Below are 24,979 nucleotides of genomic sequence, written 5' to 3' on the forward strand. Positions count from 1 at the left end.
ATTTCTGCTGACGTTTCCATGCAAATATGAATTTCATACAAATCATGATTGAATGACCAGGTACTTAAAACTGAATTGCTAGGAGGTAGAAGAAAGAATGATTTGGCAGAGAGAGTACAGCTTTGAAAGAAAGTACTCTTGATTAATATTTTTAATAGGTTTTTTCCTTGGAAGAAAAGAAAAATATTATCCACTTGGTGTGTGGGGTTAAATAATTTCAAGAGGAAAATAATTCAGAAAATAGGTATTTGGTAATGATAAGTAAAATATGTAAGGGTTTGCAATAGCTGTTATTTATTAAACACAAAGCTAGGTACTAAGCCAAGTACTGTATATTATTCCATTTAAGTTGCCAAAATCCTATGAGGTAGGTCATTACTAGTCTCATTTTATAGATGAGCTACCTGAGGCATAAAAGGCTAAGTAAGTTGTTTGCCATCACAAAGGAGAGCAGAGCCAGGATTTGAATACAGGGCTGACTCCAAAGATGTGGTCTTACCAGCTGTTGAAGGGAGAGAAGACCTATCCTATTTTGTTTAGAATATGTTAGGAGTCTTAGAGAGCTAGTCTAATATTAGAATATTTGAAATATGGGAATATAGACATGGTTCTCCTTTGAGACACAGAGCTACCAGGAAAGGAGGAAACTAAGGATACATAGCAGCTTCTTCCTTTTTCCTTTTTCTTTATTTTTTTTAGTTTTTAATTTTTTGAGGGGACACTCAATTGGTATTCCCAGGCTCCCTGCTCACTGTTTTGTACTTAATGGTTGAAGGTGAGGTTGTCAGAGAATTCCTTGTCAGCCTCTGTTTTACTTCCAGGTGCCAGTTCTCTGGGGTCTTTGCCATGAATTGGAATAGGACAAAGGCTCTGATATCTAGAAAGCTGGGGATTCTATTAATGTAGACCTATGAGTTTTACGGCTGAATCAGGAAACTAGCTGCTCACCTCAGGGGCCATAGTCCCTGACTCAGTTTCAAGGGTATAGAGATCACAGATAGGAAGGAAACTTGGAAAGCAAATAGGCACTGGGTTTGGGAAAATTTTTATTAAGTATCTTGAAATTATAGTATATTGATGTACATTCTACCAATCTATCTCATGGTATATATCTCATATCTTTGAATTTCCTATTAACCTTAAGTATTGGCTTAAAATTTTAAAGTCAGAAGGGACTTTTAGAGATCATTTAGACCAGGGATTAGCAAACTTTTTCTTTAAATGACCAGATAGCTAATATTTTAGGCTTTGAGGGACAGATGGCCTCTGTCACAACTATTTAACTCTGCTATTGTGGGAAAGCAGCCATAGACAATATAACAACAAATGGGTGTGGCAATGTTCCAAGAAAACTTTATTTATGGAAATAGGCCACAGGCCAGGGTTTGGCCTGCAGGCTGTAATTTGTGGATCCCTGATTTATACCAGTCCTTTCATTTTACAGGTGAAGGAACAGGCTCAGAGAGTTTAGGTGACTTATTCAGGGTCCCGTAGCTAGTGAGTAACAGAGACAGAACTCTAATCTAGGTTTCTTGGCTCCTAGTAATCTTTTCACTGCTTCCTCATACAAATAGGCTGGGGGCAAGCGAAGTACATAAACACTTACTGTATGCCAGGAAAGCACTTTATTAAACACATGAAGCTTATTTAATCCTCACTGCAATTCTCTTGGGTAGGTGCTATTATCTTCTGTTTTGCAGATGAGGAAACTGGATTAAAGAGATGAAATAACTTGCCAGAGATCACAGTCAGTCTAGTCATCCCTTGGTATCCACCGGGCATTGGTTTCAGGACCTGCTGAGGATATTGAAATATGCAGATGCTCAAGTCCCATAGTTGACCCTTTGTATCCTTGAGTTCCACATCTGGATACAGAAAGCCAGCTGTAATTGGTAGAGCTGAGATTTGACCCTGGTCTGTCTGGCTCCCGAATTCTATTATAGTAGGATGCCCCTCTAAATGTATTTCCTTATATTTGTCTTTTGCCATGTTTGTTTGTTGTTATTTTACTTTTTTTTCTGCCTTGCTCTCTCTTTTCAAGAAATTCTTGGTTTCTTAATGTTACATGTTAAATGTCCAACGTGTAGCACTAACTATATAAATATTAGTGGTTTTTTTCTCATTCACCTTCTGGTTCAGGCAGCTATTCAGCTTGTTTTCTTTTGTATTGAACTTTTTAAAAAATAAACTTTTCATTTTGTACTAATTTTAGATTACAAGACAGTTGCAAAGATAGTACAGAGAATTTCTGTACACCCCTCACACAGTTTCAGTTTCCCCTAATGTACCGACCCATGGGACATTTGTCAAACTAAAGTCTTCACTGGCACCTTACTACTAACTAAATTCTAGACTTTATTCAGAATTCACCAGATTTTCCATCAGTGGAATCCTTTTTCAATTCCTGCATGCAATCCAGAATACTACATTGCATTTAGTTGTCATGTCTCCTTAGCGTCCTCTGGTCTGTGGACACTTCCCAGTCTTTCTTTGTCTTTCACACCGTTGACAGTTTGAAGGAGTACTGGTCAGGTATTTTGCAGAATGTCCCTCAAACTGACTTTGTCTAAAGTATTACTCACGATTAGACTGGAGTAATGTGTTTTCAGGTTACCAGCAAGGTGAGGTGTCTCATCACATAGCTGGGGGTATGTGATATCCACAGCCTATCACTAGTGATGTTAACCAACCTATAGAAATGTGCACAGATCATAAGTGTACAACTCAGTGAATTGTCACAAGGTGAACATGCCCATTGTAACACCCGTCAGGTCAAGAAGTAGAATAATTATGTGTACCTAGAACCCTCCGTCTTTCTCAGGAGTAACCACTATCCTGATTGCTAATGCCACTGATTAGTTTTCTCTCTTTTTGAACTTTATATAATTGGCATGATTAAGTTTGTTTTTTGCGTGAATTATTTCTGTTTCATTTGTGAGATTCAGCAGTGTTGTGTGTAACAGTATTTTGTTCATTTTTGTTACAATATAAATACTCCGTTATATGATTAGACCACAATTTATACATTCATTCTACTGTTGTTGGATATTTGGGTTGTTTCTAGTCTTTGACTATTACAAATAATGCTGTAAATCATTTTTGATGTACATATGAGCATATTTCTATCAGGTAAATATCTAGGATTGCGTTTGCTGGGTTGTATAGTGTGCTTGTATTAAACTTCAGAAGTTACTGTTAATTTTCCAAAGTGGTTTTACCACTTAACATTCCTACTAGCACTTTAATAATGTCGTTCTTTTTATTTTAGCCCTTCTAGTGGGTGTGTAGTGGTGATTTTAATTTGCATTTCTTTAAGGATGTAGAATGATAGTTTTATTTCTAGCTTTCCAATCCCTATATGTCATTTCTTTATTTTTCTTGCTTTATTGAACTGGCTAGAGCCTTCAGTGCAGTGTTGGATAGAAATGATAATAGTGAGTATCCTTATCTTTCTGACTGCAGAGGGCAAGTTTTCAACATTTCTCCTTTAAAGCTGATGTTTGCTGTAGATTTTTAGTAGACACTCTTCAGCATGTTGAAGAAAGTCCCTTCTGATCCTAGTTTGGGAAAAGGGTTTTTTGTTTTTGTGTTTTAAACAGATAATTGAGTTTTATCAAATGCCTTTCCAGCCTTGTCACTATCATATGATTTTTCTACTTCATTTTGTTAATGCTCTGAATTACAATGATTGATTTTCTGAATGTTAAACCAATTTTGCATTCTTGGAATAAACCTACTTTGCTTGGAATGTATTATCTTTTTTATGTATTGTTGGATTTGATTTGCTAGTATTTGGGGTTTTTACATCTATGCTCATGAGAGAGTTTGGCCTGTAATTTTCCTTTCTTGCAATGTTCTTGTCAGGTTTTGGTATCAAGATGATGCTGGCCTTGTAAACGAGTCGGGAAGTGTTGCCTCTTTTTCTGTTCCCTGGAAGAGTTTATGTAAGCTTGGTCTTATTTCTTGTTTAAATGATTAGTAGAATATACCAGTGAAGGCATTCAATCCTGGAGTTTTCATTGTGGGAAGGTTTTAAATTAAGGATTCAATTTCTTTATCAGATTTAGGACTACTCAGATTTTCTACTTAGTCTCATGTCAGTTTTGATAAGTTGTATTTTTCTAGGAAATTGTCTCCTTCATCTACATTTTCTAATTTATTGCCATAAAGTTTTTCATAATTATCCTCTTCGTCATGCTTGTTGGATCTCTAGTGATTTCACCTTTCCATTTCTTATATTATTTGTGCTTTCTCTCTGTTCTTCTGGATCAGTTTTGCTAGGTAAGAGCTAATCAGTTTTATCAGTCTTTTCAGAGAACTGACTTTTGCCTTTGTCTATCCTCTCTATGTTAATATCTTATTTCTTATTTCATTAATTTCTCTGATTACTTCTCTTTAAGTTTACTGTCACTTTTCTCCTGACTTGAGATGATTACTTAGATCATAGATTTTTCAGCCTTCCTTATTTTCTTCAAATGCATTTAGGGGTATAAATTTCCCTTTAAACATAGCTTTAACTTCATCCCACAAGTTTTAATATGCTGTATTTACATTAACATGCAGTTCAGAATATTTTGTGATTTCTTCTTTGACCCATGGATTATATAGAAATGTATTGCTTGATTTCTAAACATTGGGGGCTTTTTTAGTAATCTTTTTAATGTAATTTATATTTTAACTCCACTATGATCAGAGGATATACTCTGTATGAGTTCAGTCATTTGAAATTTATTGTGATTTGTTCTGTGGTCTGGCATATAATTTATCTTGGCAAATGTTCCATGTATACTTGAAAACAATGTATATTCTGCCATTCTTGCCATTTAGTACTATATATATGATTAGGCAAAAACTGTTGATCTTGTTCAAATCTTCTGTACTCTTAATGAGGTTTTTGGTCTCCTTGTTCTGTTAGTTACTGAGAGAGGTATGTTAAAATTTCTCACTGTGGTAGGCAGAGTTCTGAGATAGGTCCCAAGATTCTCACCCACTGTGGTACGTGCCTGGTATAATGATAGCTTCCCCTTGAGTGTGAGTTGTACAATGGATATAATTGATTTCTGTCTTGTGATTAGATCATATTAGATGACAAAAGGGTTTTACAGATGTAATGAAGTTCCCAAATTAGTTGCATTTGAATTAATCATTAATCAAAAAGGAAATTATCCTGAGCAGGCCTGACCCAATCAGGTGAGCCCTTAACAGGAACTGGGCCCTTCCAGAAGTCAGAGAGATTCAAAGCCTGGGTGCGTCTCCTACAGGTCATGAATAAGCAAACTGGCACGTTGTGGAGAGGGCCAGGTGATAAGGAATGGCAGGTGGCTTCTAAGAGTAGAGAGCCTCAATCCTGCAACTACAAAGAACTGAGCTCTTCCAACAACCAGTGAGTTTGGAAGAGAACCCCAAGCAAAAGATGCATAAGGTACACTAGCAGCCCCAGTTAACACCATGATTTCAGCCTTGTGGGACCTGAGCAGAAGATCCAATTCAGTCATGTCCAGAATTCTGACCTACAGACACTGTGAAATAATAAACGAGTGTTATTTTAAGCGGCTAATATTGTGGCAGTAGAAAACTAATACACCCATTATGATTACAGATATATATTTTTTCCATTTTAATTCTGTCATTTAAAAAAATGTATTTTGGGGCTTCCCTGGTGGCGCAGTGGTTGAGAGTCCGCCTTCTGATGCAGGGGACGCAGGTTCGTGCCCTGGTCCGGGAGGATCCCACATGCCGCAGAGCGGCTGGGCCTGTGAGCCATGGCCGCTGGGCCTGTGCGTCTGGAGCCTGTGCTCCGCGACGGGAGAGGCCACAGCAGTGAAAGGCCCGCGTACCACAAAAAAAAAAAATATATATATATATTTTGAAGCTGTGTTATTAGATGCACAAAATTAAACTTATAATACCTGTGTAGTGAATTTAACATTTTTGCCATTACAAAAAGTCCTCCATTACCTCGAATAATGCTATTTGCCTTAAAGTCTATTTTGTATGATTTTAGTAGGTATTTTAACTTTCTTTTCTGTATCTACATCTTTAAGATGTACCTCTTGTATATGATTGTGCTTTGTTTTTCATCTGGTTTGTTTGTCTTTTAATTAGATTATTTAGTCTGTTTATATTTAATGTAATTACTAATACATTTGAGTGTAAATATACCACGTTTCTATTTTATATTGGTGCCACCTGAGCAGGTATTCCTTTTTTGCATTCTTCTTAATTATCTTTTATTCCGTACTCCCTTTCCATGCTTATTTATCTAACTTTGTTTTTAGTGATTAGCCTAGAGATTAAAACATGTATCTCTGACTTAAAGTCTATTGTAAATTAGTATTTTTACCACTTCCTGAACAATGAAAGAACCTTAGAATACTTTAATTTCAATTACCTCCCTCCTGTCTTTTGTATTATAGTTTTGTGATTTTAGTTTTCAACATATTTTATATCCTTGAAAACATTATTATTATTTTACATGTTCAATATTATTCTAGATTTACCTGCATATTTACCTTTTCTGGTTGCACTTTATTTCTTCCTGAATCTTCATGCTTCCATCTGGGATAATTTTTCTTCTGCCTGAAGAATTCCTTTTTGTCTTGTTTTGTTTTGTTTTTAACGAGGGAATGCTATTGCTGAATATTTTCAGATTTTTTTTGTTGTTGTTGAAAAATATATTTATTTCATCTTCACTTTTGAAGTATATATTCACTGGATATAGAATTCTAGTCAGCACTTGAAGGTAACATTCTTCCAGCTTCTATTGTTCTGTTAAGAAGCTGTCTTATTGTTGTTCTTCTGAAGATGACTGTGGCTTTTCCCCTTCTCTGGTTGCTTTTAAGATTTCTCTTTATCTTTGATTTTTAGCAGTTTTCCAGTAATGTGTCTAGAAAATGATTTTCTTTGTAATTATTCTCCATGGGGTTTATAGTGCTTCTTAAATCTATGGTTTGATGTTTTCATCAATTTTGGAAAATTCTCTCAACCCTGTGGTACTGCTGAAAGCTTTGCTCAGCTTCTCGGCTTCTCAGCCTCATGTTTGCTTTCAGAAGTGGCAGTTGCCTCAGAGACAAGGTGGCTCCAAAGCCCTGGCTAAACTCTCAGTTTCCCTGTTCTTCTGGACCAACCTTCCCTCACCCCACCCCTGCCAGTTCTCACTGTCTTTGAGGTTCTCCAAAAGCCTTGAAACCAATTTTCTGTTGTTCGGTTTTTCTAGTTCTCAGCAAAACGTTTGGTCCAACAACCTGGAGGGCCATTGCTGGGAGTGAATCTCTTCTCTTAGTATTTGTAATTACTGCTTTTTAAAGCTAGAATATATGGCAAGCTTATAAATGTGAAAATCAAATTCAAAGTAATGGCCTCCTCACAACATGAACCTACACCTATGTCCTATATTTCCCATTAAGAGACTAGGTTTACACTCTTGAACAACATCCATTTAGAGAACTTCTGAGAGTTTTTTAAATAGAGAAATTTGAGTATATTAGATTAAGAAAAATGAGATATGCTCTAAAGTTTGTATTGTACTGTGAAAAAACTATTGTGGATTTCACTGGTGCCTGCCATTCCATATTTTGCTTAGTGCCAGTGTTTTCCCCATGGAGAGAAAACTGAGAAATTTGCTTCCTCAGTGCTTCAAACGTCAGAGCTAATCTAAAGTGATATAATATTTCTCTGAATTTTCAATTCATTTCCCTATATTCCTTCAGCAAGTACATTTTGGACAGAATTCACTTGCTCTAAGATTGTATCATTGGCTAGCAGATAGATTGCATTTCTTCTTAGATTTAAGGCTTATGGTTTCTTGATAATTTGCTTTTTTGTGTATCTGCAGAGGGTGCTCGAGAGGAAGACCTAGATGCTGTGGAAGCTCAGATTGGCTGCAAGCTTCCTGATGATTATCGATGTTCATATCGTATCCACAATGGGCAGAAGTTAGTGGTTCCTGGGTGAGATGTTCACTGTTTGAGTTATTTTTAATGATACAAGTTATTTTCTAGAATGTAAACAAATTGTATTTGTAGTTACTCTTAACAGATTAAAAAGTATAAGAATTTCCTCCTGTTCCTTATAACAATCCATAAGACAAAATCTATAGCTTGAATTTCATTTTACCAAAGTAGATAATGTCTCAAAAACATGGTTTCTATCAACACATCTTTACAGTTAAGATGGTTGGGGTGGGCCTACAGGACAGGAGAGGAGATGTGTGTGTGAGTATAATTTAACTAAAATTTAACTAAATCTGTTCCAAATCCTTGAAGTGTTTATCCTGTTACAGGCCAAGTAAAGTATTTTAGAAAGCTGGATATAAGTTCTATGAATCATACATGTTAAAAGTAATTTGTTCAGAGCTACATACACTTAACTAAAGAAAATATTAGTTTTGTCCTATTCAAGCATAGTCTATAATTGAATGGCCTATTTTAAATTTACTTCTAAATGATATGAAGTATTCACTGTGGAACCTTTTGGTAAAAGCAGACCATGCAGTAGCTCTCAAATTTACTCACAGTTTTTAAAGCTATATGCTTCTAATGGTTCTACTCCCTTTGTTCCCTCATGAAATTAAGGTATTTCAGAGACATTGCACTTGTGACATACTGATAGGAATTAAGGGAGAACTTTGCATTGTTCTTACTAGAACTTGGTATCTCTTTGTGTGTGAAGAACCATATGAGGCTCTGTTACCATTTCAGATCAGAGTTGAGTGAGTACAGGGAATCTAGGAGGTGATCATACTGAGGTTACAAGGTAGTATTCAGAAGTCAAATATTGGGCAGTTAGGACTAGATAAGCCTAAATCACTGGGTTTTTTTTTTCTATTCTGTTTTCCTGTCAAGCTGAAACTTGACAAAATGGAAGAATTGTCATATTTCAAGGACCAACAGGAGAGAACTATACTAAGAGTTGCTCAGAATTGACATGACAAACAGATCATGATTTCAACACAGGGATTTTTATCTACCCACAGCCCAAACAGTGAGACTTAGGATGAGACTCTCATCAAGGACCGACACCTGTGTTGTTCTCATACGTATGAGTTTAGACCCCATACATCCCAAGTTTATGAAAATTTGGACAAGGATTAAGCTGATTTCCATTTATACTGCCTGGTAGGATAGTGTAAGCTAAAGGTTGTATCAAGATAAAGGTATCAGAGAGAACATTAAACATTAAATTAGTCATACATATATATATAGCAAAACACTGGCAAATTATGGCAAGATAGATTTTTGAAAGCAATAAAACTATTTTTCTTTTTAAAAGGTTGGCATTTAGACAGTTTAGACATTTAGGCTTTTAATTTAAATCAGAATCTTTCCACTCAAGAGTTTGAATTTAATATATGCAGAAATTGTAGTGTTTGGGGTATTCCTGGTTTAGAATTGACATGTTAATCGTTCTTATAAAGTTGTCAATGTGAAATTATTATTCATCAAAAAGATTGCAGTTGACTAAATTTTTGAGTCTATATTCTCAGGTTGTTGGGAAGCATGGCACTGTCTAATCACTATCGTTCTGAGGATTTGCTAGACGTCGACACGGCTGCTGGAGGCTTCCAGCAGAGACAGGGACTGAAATACTGTCTACCTTTAACTTTTTGCATACATACTGGTTTGAGTCAGTACATAGCAGTGGAAGCTGCGGAGGGCCGAAACAAAAATGAAGTCTTCTACCAATGTCCAGTAAGTAGGAAGCATGTTTAAATGTGCCTTTAAGATGTGTTCTGATGGGTGTATAAAATGTGCGTTAGGAATTTTCAGGGTTGTAGAATGGGTATAGAGCATTATGCATTTTGATTATAGACGGATCTAACTAGAGGGCTAATATTCTGATATAATGGCATGGAATGCTAAAAGAAAATTTCACCAGTGGACAAACAATAACAATGCAAGCTATTGTGCATACAGAGGGAAGCTGTGATTTGTATTAGGACATTTTAAGTTTAAGAAAAACTAATGAGACACGCAAGAGGGAGGGGATATGGGGATATATGTATATGTATAGCTGATTCCCTTTGTTATACAGCAGAAACACACCACTGTAAAGCAATTATAGACCAATAAAGCTGTTATAAAAAAAAGAAAAATGAATGAGCTTTTTGTTGAAGTGATTAATTGTAATATAAATTTCTAACTTTAGCTTTTGGACATCATCCGTCATCATTCGCTTTGGATTCAAGTTCTGAGTGCAATAGAAACTTTCTAAACTCTTTCTTCAGTAGGTATTTGAGTTGTTGAAAAATGTAGATCTTTTTAAAGAGGATTTTATTATGATTTTAATGTAAGCACAGAAAATATGGCATTTGGTTTCATTCTTATTTCTTCAGTTCTCAGTCATTCCTCAGTTGCAGACCTTCTGCTTTCATTTTTGCCTAGATGTGAACTTAAATAGAAAATATTTTTCAGGGGCTTCCCTGGTGGCACAGTGGTTAAGAATCCGCCTGCCAATGCAGGAGACACGGGTTCGAGCCCTGGTCCGGGAAGATCCCACATACCGTGGAGCAGCTAAGCCCATGTGCCTCAACTACTGAGCCTGCGCTCTAGAGCCTGTGAGCCACAACTACTGAGCCTGTGTGCCACAACTACTGAGCCTGTGTGCCACAACTATTGAAGCTTGCGCGCCTAGAGCCTGTGCTCCGCAACAAGAGAAGCCACCGCAATGAGAAGCCTGTGCACCGCAACAAAGAGTAGCCTCTGCTCGCCACAACTAGAGAAAGTTTGCGTGCAGCAACGAAGACCCAATGCAGCCATAAATAAATAAATAAATAAATAAATTTAATTTTAAAAAATTTTCATAGTTATCTGAGACATGTGACTCCATATAACATTTAAATTATTTAAAGAGCTTGCATAGCTTTTAATTTTTTTTCTAAGCATTTTCACATCTTTTATCTCATTTTTGACTTGATAGCTCTATAAGGTTGTAGGATGATGACTTGGTCTCTCCATTTCCTGAGAGAAGAGACTAATCTAGAACTGTTCAGGTCCCTTGACTGAATTCAAAGCCCTGTCTTCTGGGTTCATAGGCCATGTGTCTTCTCACAGTTTTAATGTCCTAATTGTTTTCTTGAAGGATCATTTATTAGTTCATAGGAAGAGCCTAATAGGAAGAGCCTAAATATAGAAATCATAAGAGCAGAAACTGAAAAGTGTGAGGAATGTCTGAGTACTGGTTAGAGCACTTAAGTTATTTTTATCTGTTTTGTCTTGTCCCCAGGGAAGGATACAGGTAGTGAACAATGGGGAATTAAGTAAAATGTATTTTCCTTGATTACAATATTCTTTTTCTCACCTAGGACCAAATGGCTCGGAATCCAGCTGCTATTGACATGTTTATCATAGGTAAGAGAAAAGTCTCTTCTTTCTGGTCAAAAAAATTAAGTTGGTAAAAACTTTTCTGTTACTTGATCAATTGGCAAATTTATATTTGTATTTCTTAAAGCTTGCTGGTTCATAAAGTACTATAACTAGGTTCTCATTAGAATAGCCCTTGTACTTTATTTGACTTGGGCTTCCATTTGGAAAAAAGCCATGCCATATACAACCTTGTGCCCTTAGGGTTCTGCTGTAGAACAGTGAAATGTATAGAATTGCTAAGAACGTGTATATAGTTCCGTTAGACACACATGCATTTTCCATTGATCATATTAATACATAATTAGAGATATAGACACATAAAATAACTATTCTTTTTCTCTTCTGGTGCCAGTGCTATAGTAAAATACTGATGTCACACCAGAGACCTCAGACCAGCAGTCTTCAGAGACCAGAATCAACTGGGCCTTATAAACTGCTTGGCACACCTGGTTTTTCTTGTCCTTAAAAGCATATTTCTCATAGGATTTTGAGAACAATTCAGTTTGTATTCAAGAGCAGCTCACCCCTGTGCTGTTCATCCATTCTTGTTTTGCTTAGATTTTTCTCACGTAGAAGAAAAAGAGAAGCTTCCTGACTATCCATGCTGCTTTTTAAAGGCATTTCTGGAACATATTAAACACCATTATATATTAATAGTAAAAGGATCTTGCAGGCCAAGCCATCTGTATTTAATTGTATCTCCTAATTGGAACCTTGAACAGAGTATAAGTCTCTGTGTGTTCAAACTACGGCATATTCTAGGTTTGTGGCATACTTCACAATATCAAGAAGTTCTCACCCCTACGCAGTCAGTTATAAAACACTTTTAAGCTTGGTTCCTAGCCTTCAGCTAACCCTGATTCCTGTGGTCTATGGTATCTAAGTTAGCACCCTCTGGGGGTTACGCCCTTGCTCGTTGCCCTCTTTGGCTTCTCTGGGTGGCACATACTCTGAGAACATGATCGTCCTGGCTCTAGTCCAGTGGTGCTGCTCAGTCTATAAACTAAAGGCTGCCTGAGCTCTAAGGTAAGCTGCCGGCTAGGCTCTGTGAGTTTCTTAGTCTTAGTTTGGTGCTGGTCTGACATGGTGTGGAAGACCCCACCACTACAGCAGAGTACTAAGGTCTGAGAATACTCTTCTGGGAGCTGGGGTTTCTCCTAGAATGAGAGAGTAAAGCAAAAGATTTGAGATGCACTGGAAGAAATGAGGTGGGAAGTTAGCGCTGGGAGGAAAGATGAGAAAGCATCTGATCTGCCTTTACACTACCTTGATAAAAACCCCAATACTCTCAAAGGAACTGCAAGATATGGGCTTACTTTAAAAGGTAAACTACTGTAGAACATATAAATTACATCTTAATTCAACTAAGTTTGACTTTCTTGGAATTTTTGGTAAAACATAAGATGGAATCTCCTGATATTCAGTGCATTATTAATACATATTTAAGAAAACTGGAATCTATGTGCAGATAAGTTTAGTGGTGAAGGCTGCATGGAAAATTTTATCCTTATTTTAAAGAACACACTTCGGTATGTGTTGTAATAAATTAAGGCACATTAAAATACACCATGCCAATTTCTTTTTTAATGTAAATCATAAGAAATTTCTTTTTTCTTACATAACATTTTAGTTCATGAAATTTACAAAATGATTTTTTAAACTCTGCAGGGAAACTGCTAGTTCTCAAAACAGAAAATTGTACCTTCTATGAATTTAAAAACATTCATGTGGCCCCTTAATATCTAGCTCAAAGTGGATAGAAGATGATCAGTGATCATTTGAACAAAGTAGCATTTAATAAATAAAGGGTCAGAGTGGGCCATTAATAGGCATTGAAAAAAGAGTAAACTATTGTAGTTTACCTTCTGTCAGTTGATACCTTTAAAATTTTAAAGCTGTATACTCTCAGACTCAAGCTTAAATTGTATCTTCAGTCATTCCCTAAATAGAATTATAAGTAAATACATACTATAAATTTAGCATCTGACTTTCAGTGTGGCAGAGTATAGGAACTGGGTTAATAGAAACAAGATTATGAAGAAATTCATTAAACAACATTGATTAAGGGACTAGTATGTGTTAGGCACTGAGCTGTATTAACAGTAAATGATGGGGGTTTGAGAAAGTTATGTTGTATTACCCACAAGAGGCAACATAATTCATGTAAATACTTGTTATTGATCCAATCACTAGGTCACGGATATATGGTCTGGACTGGACTATCCCAGTCATTCTTCTCTGCGTTGAGCTGGTCACTGAGAATAGGGAGGACCGCTGTACATTTGAATCTGTAGTAATGCAACTGGGCTACTTTGGTATTGGCCTGATGCCCAGAACTCCACAGTGCTATACCCCTATTAGATGTCCAGACTGAGCCTGGCTTCTGCCAGAATTTTGTGCGTGAGTCAGGATGTGCCTGGACCAGGGATGTACCCTGATCATATGAGGATAGGTGCTGATACTTTTTCTGTAGTTTCTTCCTAGACATAGCTATATCTCCTTTGTTCTATATGTTCCAGAAATTATAGACAGAAGGTTTTTCATTCTTGTACCAGAATAAATTAAAGTTTAAAAGTCAACTATTTAGTTTTAAGTGTAAAAAGTAGTTTGAAGGTAGTCGGAGGATTCCCTAGCAAGGTAGTTTGGAATAAGATTGATAGAACTGAGGATAGAAATTTACCTAATAAAGGATTAGTAGAATGGTATATATAAATGTTTCTAGTTTTGGTATCACTAGATATCACTATTAAGCATAGAGAAATTGTCATTTTTCCCCTTGTTTCCTGTATAAATTAAAAAAAAACTGTCCTTTTCTCTTTTTTTTTCCCTTCCTTTTTTACAGGTGCTACTTTTACTGACTGGTTTACTTCTTATGTCAACAATGTTGTATCAGGTGGCTTCCCTATCATCAGAGACCAAATTTTCAGGTATTTCACTTGGGGCCCTATGGATTGGAATGATTATAAATCAGAAAAAAACATCAGTTACAGATCATGAGATGAAGTTTCCCATGAAGGTTAATAACAGAACCACTCATCTTAAGTCTCACTATTTTATTCTCACTTTAAAGCAAACACATCCAAACAGTTGAACAGCCAGTATTTTTTTCATCTTGAAGAATCAAGAGAAAAAACTCATTTTGATTTAGAAGCTGTGGCTTTATAGTAGTTACATAGTTGTGGGGTTTTTTGGCGGTGGAGTGGGAGGCTGTTGCCAATAACAGATTTATGTGAATAGCAAGTCAGTAACTATTAGCTCCTGGAAATATTAGTCATTATCTCTAAATGGAACACTCAGGTATTATAGATGGAACTAGAGGTTGGTTCACAGTAGCCCAGTTGGCAGAAATGATACGTTAATTATACATTAGAGGCCTCTAGAATAACAATACTAACACATTTTTATTGTCAGAGTCACTGTGTATAGGGCATAGCTGGGTTTTCAGATGTTCCAAAAGTTTCCTTAGCTCTAAAGACTGAAATAAGCTCTTTTTAGTTTCCAAGTTAGTTACTGATCCATTATTTGAACGACTGGTCAACCACTGGTTGAACCTTGACTGCTATCATTATTGATTCAGAGTCTTCAAGGTTTTCTAGTTTGTTTGTTCTTTTAAGCTTAATAACTGTACCTTTAAGGTGCCAAATATGATTTAAATTTGTTTTTATCGTAAAGTAAAATATAAACTATTTTGCATTGTATCTTTAAATCTTTTATCTTACAGAATTGACGTTTGTTGATTAAAAAATGTTTAATTTTTTAAAATTACCTAGATATGTTCATGATGCAGAGTGTGTAGCAACGACTGGGGATATTACAGTTTCAGTTTCCACATCGTTTCTGCCAGAACTTAGCTCTGTACATCCACCCCACTATTTCTTCACATACCGAATCAGGTGAGAATTTTAAATGGGGTCGCCTTTTGGGATATACCTTATGGATGTGTACCTTACCCTATTTGACATGATATAAAAACACATTCTGAAAGGCAGCTTCTTGCTAAAGTGTGGAGGTAGGTGGATAACAAACAAATTTTCTACAATATAGTGTTTGTAAAGCACCTTGAGTTTGTATCATCCTTTGTGCCAGGTACTTTGAGAGGTGGACCACTAAGCTGTAATCATCATGAAAGGTCAGTATTAGAGTTATAATGCGTTCTGAAAGCTATGAAATTGCCCAAGATAAAACCATGCATTTCAGTTTTATCTTGCCTGTCTATATTTAATTAAAAGTGTAATAAATATTTATTGAGTACAGCCTGTATATTAGACATAGTGCTGAGCAAGCCCTGGATTTGGTTAAATAAAAAACAAATATTAAATACACTTTAATTAGAAGTACTCTGTACTGTGAGGTAAAGATAACTCATTGCCCTAAGGGATTAAGAATGCTTTGTTTTTAGATGTATTTTTAAATACTTTATGATATATATTTTCAAAAAATACATATACATGCATATATACATACTAGAAATAATAATAATGTATACTTAACCAGAAAGCATTCTAGGATTTTGGTATTGTATGAAGACTTTGATATGTCCAGTTACACATATTCAGATGAATGTTGTTTTAATTGTTTAATTTAATCCTGCCTAGGATTGAGATAAGCTTAAAATAGTAATGCCTACACGTGCTTATACGGTATTCTAAATGAAAATAAGAGTCAGCAGAGTCTCAGAAAAAGGAGGGAAATAATAGTATTGGAAAACAGAGTCAAGGTATAACCCCAGTAACTAAATAGTAGATGCACGAAATAGTGACATTTTGCCCTGAGCTTTCTAGAAGCTAATGGGGAAAAGGGCTGTATAGCCTTGTAGTGAAAAAAAAGACTCCATTTTTTAGAACAGAAGTTTTTCATGGCACCATATTCTAGAAAGTGTTTCCCACATTCGTCTTTATTTGAACAGCAAAAGATTGTTGTCACCACTATGTTTGTAAATTTTTATGTTGCCCTTTCTATTGTTAAATCCTAAATGAAAGTCAAGTGTGTAAATTGAATGAAAGCATTTCTGTGGGGGAGTCCAGCTAATTAGGCCAGAGTCTTTGCAGACTTACAGGAATAGATGATTTACACAGACTTTGGGTTGAGTTTCTTAATTTCCTTTGGAAATCCCTTTCACTGGCTTAGCTCAAAATACCGTAGCTCTTAAACAGAAAAAACCAACGTGTCTCTACCACTCCATTCTCTTCTCCAGGATTGAAATGTCAAAAGATGCACTTCCTGAGAAGGCATGTCAGTTAGACAGTCGCTACTGGAGAATAACAAATGCTAAAGGTGATGTGGAAGAAGTTCAAGGACCTGGAGTAGTTGGTATGTATCCCAAGATTTGGGTTTATACATCAGTTGCTTCTAAAACATTTTGGAGTGTATATATGTGATACATAGCTTGGCAAATGCATGATGTAGTTAGTGGATAAGACTGCATCTTTTTAATAGCTGTGTTTCAGTGTGAAAGATATCATAGATTCTGAATTCTTCTCCTAACTACAATATTTTGCTTCATAAATATAATGTGTAAAGGTCATTATTTTATCAGTTTAGTACCTGAAACATGAACTTTTCTAAAATTATAGCAAACTCAATTATTCAGGGATTGAATTTCCATTCTGTAGATCACACGGGTTTCTTGCTTTTCCTTCTTAACTGCTTTATTTTTTTAGCTGGATAATTATTCATTATCATATTCTGTAGGGTTACAGAGTGTATGGCAGAAAGAGAAAATAAATTGCATATTGGTCATCTTTTTGAAATTTCTGGAGAAATGTTAAACTTAGCACAGATTTTATTGTTTTTTGATTTCAATCATCTCTAGCCTCTGATTACCATTGACATTTGGCTTTTTAAAAAATTATGATTATCATAAGTTTCTGAGACCTCAGATTCTTCACGTTTTATATGTGTACTTCAGGAAAATAATGCTATTTAAGCTATGTGATTTTGTTATTGGTCCTAAGCATATGTAGAATTCAGTTTAAATTGAAGTTGTTTTAACTAATTGCCACAAATAGATTCATATTCTACGTGTCTTTTTAAGGAATTTTTCCTGGATATTAAAGAATTTTATTAAAGCTGTAATTCTTTTTCTGTCATTTCGTCTATTGGTGTAAAACCTTTCCCTTGTGACTGCCATTTTGTCTGGGCTCAATGCTTAAGATGCATCTTCAGAGTTTTATGTTTTAGTCTCTTGCTACATTTAAACATTTAGATTATCCTTATCTCTGTTTGAACTAGAATATGTGACACTTTTTATTACCAGTGTCTTAAAGATTGTGTCCTCAATGCCTCTCCTTTTTTTTAAATTAGTTTTTTATAAATTAATTTTATTTTATTTATTTTTGGCTGTGTTGGGTCTTCCTTGCTGCACACGGGCTTTCTCTAGTTGCGGTGAGCGGGGGCTACTCTTCGTTGCGGTGCACAGGCTACTCATTGCAGTGGCTTCTCTTGTTGCAGAGCACGGGCTCTAGGCACACGGGTTTCAGTAGTTACAGCATGCTGGCTCCGTAGTTGTGGCTTGTGGGCTCTAGAGCACAGGCTCAGTAGTTGTGGCTCCCGGGCTCTAGAGCACAGGCTCAGTAGTCGTGGCGCACGGGCTTAGTTGCTCTGCGGCATGTGGGATCTTCCCGGACCAGGGCTTGAACCCGTGTCCCCTGCATTGGCAGTTGGATTCTTAACCACTGCGCCACCAGGGAAGCCCCCCTCTCCTTTTTTAATTTTCATTCTACTGGATATCAGCCCCCCACCCCCCAACACACTATAGGGAATTAGGAGAGTACAAAAAAATGTCAAAATACTCATAATCCCATCCCAAAATATTAACATTTTGTTATAGTTCCTTTTAGATTTTTTTCTAATTATGCATTTTCTTTAATATAGTTTAAAGAGGACATATCGTGTTTGCTATAATGAAGAACTAAATATTACACTTTAATTTATTTTTACTGTTTTCTCTGCAGGTGAATTTCCAATCATCAGCCCAGGCCGGGTATATGAATACACAAGTTGTACCACATTCTCTACAACATCAGGCTATATGGAAGGATATTATACCTTCCATTTCCTTTACTTTAAAGACAAGATCTTTAATGTTGCCATTCCCCGATTCCATATGGCATGTCCGACATTCAGGGTGTCTATAGCTCGATTGGTAGGTTAAATTTTCCTCTGGTGCTGATTTTACATGACTTTGTAGAATGAACTCCACAGAGGGTCTTTGTTGATTACCCAGACAGATAGTTTGTAAATGGTATTTCAGAGAACCCTAGAGATTTTGAGGGAAATATCTTTGGGGGGAGGGGGAGATGTGCGAATATGTTGTGGGGGGGGTGGATAGTAAGTAAACTAGTCTCCAGATTCTTCAATCAGAGTAACTCTACTGTTATGTTTTTGTTGTTGTTTTTATTTGTTTGTTTGTTTTAAATAGACTTTATTTTTTAGAGCAGTTTCAGATTCACAGCAAAATTGAGCAGAAGGTACAGAGATTTCCCATATACCCTCTGCTTCAACTCATGCATAGACTCCCCCATCATCAATATCTCCCACCAGAGTGGTAACTTTGTTACAGCTGGTGAACCTACATTGGCACACCATTATCACCCAAAGTCCATAGTTTACATTAGGGTTCACTCTTGGTGTTGCATATTCTGTGGGTTTGAATGTATGTATAATTCATACATACATGTATCCACCATTACAGTATCATATAAAGTAGTTATTGGTTTCAAAGTTTCAGTGTCTTTTCCAGTTTCCAAAAACAGTTTTGTTGCCTAATGAGAATCACCACACTAGACCAGTTAGAATCGCCTTTATTTTATTTCATTAAGACTGGGGAAGCAATTTCTTACAGTGGTCTTGCTAAAACTCCCAATTTTTAAAAATAATACAAATATCCTATAAAATCATTACAAAGAAGATTTAATGGGTAGACTTGCACTTTTAGTAGTCTCTCTTTGGGATCATTTCCTAAGTCAACTAGCTGTTTTTTTGAAATCTCATTTCTAGGGTGATAGGTATAGCAGTAACCCCAATCTTACAGGCTATAAAATGATTAAAGAAAATTATGACACTTGAGTTATACAATAGGAATAAATTATGAATTGCATACCCAGAATATAATCAAGTCATAGGTGTCAAATGTTCAAAAAAAGCCCTCTAGCTCCTGGGATGACCCCGATGGGTGGGTCTATTGGAAGTCTGGGAAGATAGACATGATATTAATCTGACTTAGAGTGGATGCATTCCCAACTCCAGTTTGGAAAGAGAAGGATGATGATGAGACTTGAGGCCATTATACTTGTGGTATTTCTGGTGAAAAGAGTCTGCAGCCTGGGTTTGGAAGTGAAGTTTAGCTTCCCTCCCAGCGGTATATTTCCAATACTGTAAATTTGCTACTTCCTATAAGAGTCTTCCATTTTTGACTATAGCCCCATTTCTGTATGAGATTGGTATCATCTTGTCCTTAAATGTTCGATACAATTTATCAGTGAAGTCATCTTGGGCTGGAGTTCTCTTTGTGGGAACGTTTTGAGATATGAATTTTATTTCTTTAATATTTTCTGTTTCGTGTTTCACTTTCGGTAATTTTGTGTCTTTCAAGGAATTTGTCCATTTGGTCTAAATGTTGAATTTATTTCCATAAAAGTTATTTGCAGTATTCCCTTGATATCCTTTTAATGGCTGTAAGAGCTATAGTTATATGTAGTGTTTTGTTCTTAATATTGGTAATGTACATCTTCTCTTTTGTTCATCATCTTAGCCAGGGGCTTGTCACTTTTATTGATTATTTAAAGGAACAATTTTTGGTTTCACTGTTTCTCTCTATTTGTTCATTTTCTGTTTCATTGATTTCTGGAGTTATCTTTATTTCTCTCCCACTTACTGTGGGTTTAATTTGCTTTTTTTTTACTTCTTAAGGTAGAAGTTTAAATTATTGATTTTAGACCTTCTCTCTAAGCACTGTTTTAGCTATATTTCACAAATTTTGATGCATTATTTTTATTAACATTTAATTCAAAATATTCTCAGATTTCCCTTGTAATTTAATTTTGATCTATGTCTTTTCTAGCAATGTATGAATTTCCAAACATTTGGAGCTTTTCCAGTTACCTTTTGGTTATTGATTTCTAGTTTTGTTATGGTTAGAGAACTCGCTGTGTATAATTTCAATATTTTTAAATGTTTTATGGCCCAGCATTATGGTCTATCTTGGTAAATGATCCTTGTGTATTTGAAAAGAATGTATATTCTGGTATTTGGGGGAATATTAATTCTATAAATGGCAAGTCAAATGGGTTGACTGTTTTCCAAGTCTTCTATATATTTACTGATCTTTTGTATGTGTGTGTGTTCGTTGTAATCTCCAACTGTAATTACAGTTTTGTCTATTTTTTTAATTCTGAATTTTTATTCTCTTTTTAATTTGCTTCATGTATTTTAATTATATGCAAATATATTTAGGATTGTTACATGTTTTTAATGAAGTGCTTCTTTTATTGTTATAAAATCTCTATCTATGGCAATATTCCTTGCCCTAAAGTTGCTATATATTCCTGACCTAAAGTGTAAAGAGTGTTGACATTTGTTTGCACAGGTAGTTTGCGCAGTTAAGTTACTATTGGGTCAGTCGATCCTGTTGAGGCTTGTTTTTAATGTTTGTTAGGGTGGGGATAGAGTAGTTTTTACTTAAGGACAGTAGTTCTCAGACTTTTCCGTCTCATGATCCCCTTCAGCTCTTAAAAGTTATTGAGGACTCCAAAGAACTCTTGCTTATATGGGTTATATGACATTTATCATGTTAAAAATTAAAACTGAGAAGTTTTATAATATTACTCCTTTTTTAAAGTTTAAAATTTTTAAATTTATAATTTCAAATTACAATAATAAACTCATTACATGTTCAACCCTCTCTTAACTATGTTCTTACTTAAGAGTTTTAGTTTCCTCCCAACCACAGAGAAGCATATAAAATCTTGATCTGCCTCGTGGAAAATGTTTTCTCTTTCTCGAGGATGAGAACTCAGTAAAATGAAATGAGAATTCTGGACTTATTTCTAATCAACATGAAAGAGGCAGTGGGGATTGTATTTGTATTGTGTTTATTTGTATTGTACCTTTCCTGTTTAAAAATTAGTTTTCTTGATATGGAAGTTGAGTTTTTCCCCTTATTTGTCCACTAGCCGTATATTATCATACTTAATACTTCCTTTTGCTTTATACTTTGAATGTTGCTATAAAACATTTTTTGGTTGGTCTTAAGCCTTTTCTTGGTCTAGGTAGTTTGTTTTTGGATACTTTAGAGGCTCCTGCTGCTTATTTATTTCCATTCTTGTCTGTGTGTTCCTCTTTCCATCTACTGTTTGTATATGTACACTTTTGTCTGAGATCATCAGCAATCTCCCTCTTTAGCTACATTGATTTCTTTAACAGTTTTTGTTTTTTTCCTTAAGATAATTAATAATCATACTACCTGGATTTAATGTTTCAGAATTTCCTAAGCCTTAATCCTCTCCCCCTTTTGTACCTTCTACTGAATTTTAAAGTCTTTATTTCCCAGATTAAAAAAATCAAAAGATAAAAGTAATGAAATATATTTATGTATATTTTCTCTGATTGTTGTTGTTAGTGTTATAATAAATCCCAAGTGACAGTTCCTTTTGACAAAATCTAAAGGACATTTCCTTTCCCCCACGTTAATTAATTTGCTTGCTCAACAGATATTTATTGAGTACCTACTAGGTGCTGGGGAAAATGCAGTGAACGATATAATCAAAATCTCTGCCTTCAGGGATGTGATGTACAGCATGGCGACTATGGTTAATAACACTGTACTGCATATTTGGAAGTTGCTAAGAGAGTAGATCTTAGAAGTTCTCATCACAAGAAAAAAGCCCTGTAACTATGTAAGGTGATGGATGTTAACTAGATTTATTGTGGGGATCATTTTGTAATGTATACAAATATTGAATCATTATGTTGTACATCTGAAACCAGTATAATGTTTTATGTCAATTATGCCTCAATAAAAATAAAAAAAAGAAGAAAGTTGAGGAGATTAAAAAAAAATATCTGGCTTGGAATTTACATTCTAGTTGGAAGAGACAAAGTGTAGCAAATACACACTCCTCACTTATGTCAAGTAGTAATACGTGCTCTGGGAGAAAAATCAGAGTCAGGGAGCTAAGAAGTATACTGTTGGGTTGTTCTGATATAAAGATGTGTCAGGGAAGGCCTTGGTGACGTTGGAGTTCGGACTTGAAAGAAGTAGAGGGAGCTGGGTGGATATGTGGTTGAAGGGTGTTCCAAGCAGAAGAACAGCAAGTACAGAGGTGCTGAAGCACTCAATGTGCTTGGTGTGTCTGAAGAACTGCACGGAGGCCAGTGTAGCTGGAGGGCGGTGAACAAGGGAGAGTGGTTAGAGACTCGATCACGGGGTAGTAGGATGCTGCATATGCAATGCCATAAAAGCCTTGGTGGAAGGACTTTTGGTGCCATCACATCCCAAGTTTCCCAATACTTGCCACATTACCAGCTAGGTCCTCCTTGCCGTTCAGAATTCTGTCCAATACAGGAGGTCCTCTCACTGAGTCTTCAAATGTGTGAGAGAGAAAACCAACAGCAGAATGGGTCAAGACTCAATTAGAGACACTGCTTAAAAGGAACTGAAGTTCCCAAGAGGTGTTCAGATATTGGATGTTCAACATCACTACTGCCTTATTCTGAGAGCCTTCAACAAATTAATTTAAAAGCAGAGGCTACCGATGCTGATTGTCTTTATACTAGGAGCTCAAAAGAAATCTCTTAGACCTCCTGTTGACAGTACATAAAACTTACCAGTAGAGGTCACACCTTAGTAATATTTTCAGATCCTCTTTTCTGTAAGCATGTAGGTTAATAAAGAATTGTTATTCAGTACACTAATAAGTTCAGTAAAATTTTATCTTGGGTTGTTAGGAGTGGTCTGTTTGCTACATTGTGTGAATTACCAACCACCATGTAAAAAATAAGTACTGTACTGATGAAATATATTTACCATTAAAACCACATTGAGCATTTTAAAACTTGTGATAGAATATATACTCTAGAATTTGCATCAGCATGTGCATTATGAAAATGTATACAAGGCTATAAAATTCTATTTTAAAAATCTATAAACATTCTCTGAGAAGTCTATAAAAATTCATATTTGGCATATGCCCAGTTGTTTAGGTTCTAGGTAAATGAGAACTTACATTAAATAAGAGTAAAAAAACTGATGGAAGTTCTTATCAAAAGATTGTTTTCTCTTTCAAGGAAATGGGTCCTGATGAATATGAAGAGATGGAAGAGGAAGAAGAGGAGGAGGAGGAGGAAGACGACGATGATGATTCGGCAGATATGGATGAATCTGATGAAGATGACGAGGAGAGACGGAGAAGAGTCTTTGACGTTCCCATTCGGAGACGCCGCTGCTCTCGCCTGTTTTAGCAAAAGCCTCCGCTGATGGAGGCCCTGGGGGTGAATCAGCCTGTTAAATAGATTTCTCAGTAATGTAAATAACTAAATTGTTCTCAGCTTATAGCGGGAAAACTAGCATGAAATATTGTGCCAGGACCTGGGTTCTATATGACACTACTTTAGGAGCTGGATTGTTGGAGTTTGCTTAGTGCTTTTGAGGTCGAGGAGGAAATGGGAGTCTTTTTTTTTCCTCTTCTAGAAGTCAGTGGGAGAATAGTTCTCTAGCTAAGGAACAGACTTTTTTTTGTTTAAAGATATTTGATACTTATAAAAATATGGAAATGGGAGGGAGTAGAATAAGGATTTAAAATGAAGCAGAAATACCTACACAAGGATAGAGAGAAACTGTGTGACTGAATGATTCTGTGAAAAGACTTATAAGTTACTTAGAAATGAACAGAATTTGTAATTAGGCTAATCCATTTAGTGAGTCCTGTACATTTTGTACTCACAGGGAACTAATTGACTAAATAGCTTGAATGCTAGTTGTCCTTTCTTAGACAATCTGTCCTTAAATTTAGAGTTTTCATCACAACAGCCTTGAATTTAAAGTCTATCAGTATGACTTTGACCTTGAATTTAGTCTTCAACTCTGCCAACCTTGAATTTAAAGTCTTCAACACTATGACCTTTATCATGTTGTTCACAGATGCATCATTTTTGAAGTGTAGTGTGTAAAAGTATGTATTGTGTTGCTTATTAACAAAAGATTCTTCACAATGTCTCATGTAGTCTAAATTTGAAAATACTGCTTCTGTTTTGTTTCCCCTCTATGTACTTGACTGTCTAACTTTGTGATAAGTGACATGAATTTTAAGTTAAGATTAAGTATGTTTCCCTAAAACATGGATTTTTTGTAATTATGTAATTGAGAGTTTGGAATGAAATCCTCCAAGTGTCAAAAACTCACATTTTGAAAACATATTTTGGTTCCGATCCTGTATTTTGTATAATTGCCTATTTCCCATAAACTAATATTAATAAGCCTTTGCTCTTAAGATGGAAGATGAGATCAAAACTCATTGGCCTATTGCCAGAGGCCCATTCAAAGTCATTTCCTGGCTTTGACGATACTCTGTCATGTACTCCACCTCACAATTCCCCCAGGAACAAGTTCTTTTGTAGGG

General features: G+C 35.8%; 1 protein-coding gene across 1 annotated transcript in view; it reads left to right on the forward strand.

Annotated features, from left to right (window-relative positions):
- FBXO3 (F-box protein 3) overlaps positions 1-24,786 on the forward strand; it is a 32,518-nt gene extending 7,732 nt beyond the window's left edge. Inside the window, exons 4-11 of the mRNA XM_007468080.1 lie at positions 7,835-7,949; positions 9,485-9,689; positions 11,303-11,348; positions 14,206-14,290; positions 15,134-15,256; positions 16,558-16,673; positions 18,317-18,507; positions 23,649-24,786. Coding sequence (XP_007468142.1) covers positions 7,835-7,949; positions 9,485-9,689; positions 11,303-11,348; positions 14,206-14,290; positions 15,134-15,256; positions 16,558-16,673; positions 18,317-18,507; positions 23,649-23,822 — 1,055 coding nt within the window. The 3' untranslated portion in view covers positions 23,823-24,786. The remainder of the gene's footprint in view (positions 1-7,834; positions 7,950-9,484; positions 9,690-11,302; positions 11,349-14,205; positions 14,291-15,133; positions 15,257-16,557; positions 16,674-18,316; positions 18,508-23,648) is intronic.
- The last annotated feature ends 193 nt before the right edge of the window (positions 24,787-24,979 follow it).

This window comes from Lipotes vexillifer, unplaced genomic scaffold (genome assembly GCF_000442215.2).
Source record: "Lipotes vexillifer unplaced genomic scaffold, Lipotes_vexillifer_v1.1 scaffold451, whole genome shotgun sequence".
Classification (NCBI taxonomy): domain Eukaryota; kingdom Metazoa; phylum Chordata; class Mammalia; order Artiodactyla; family Lipotidae; genus Lipotes; species Lipotes vexillifer.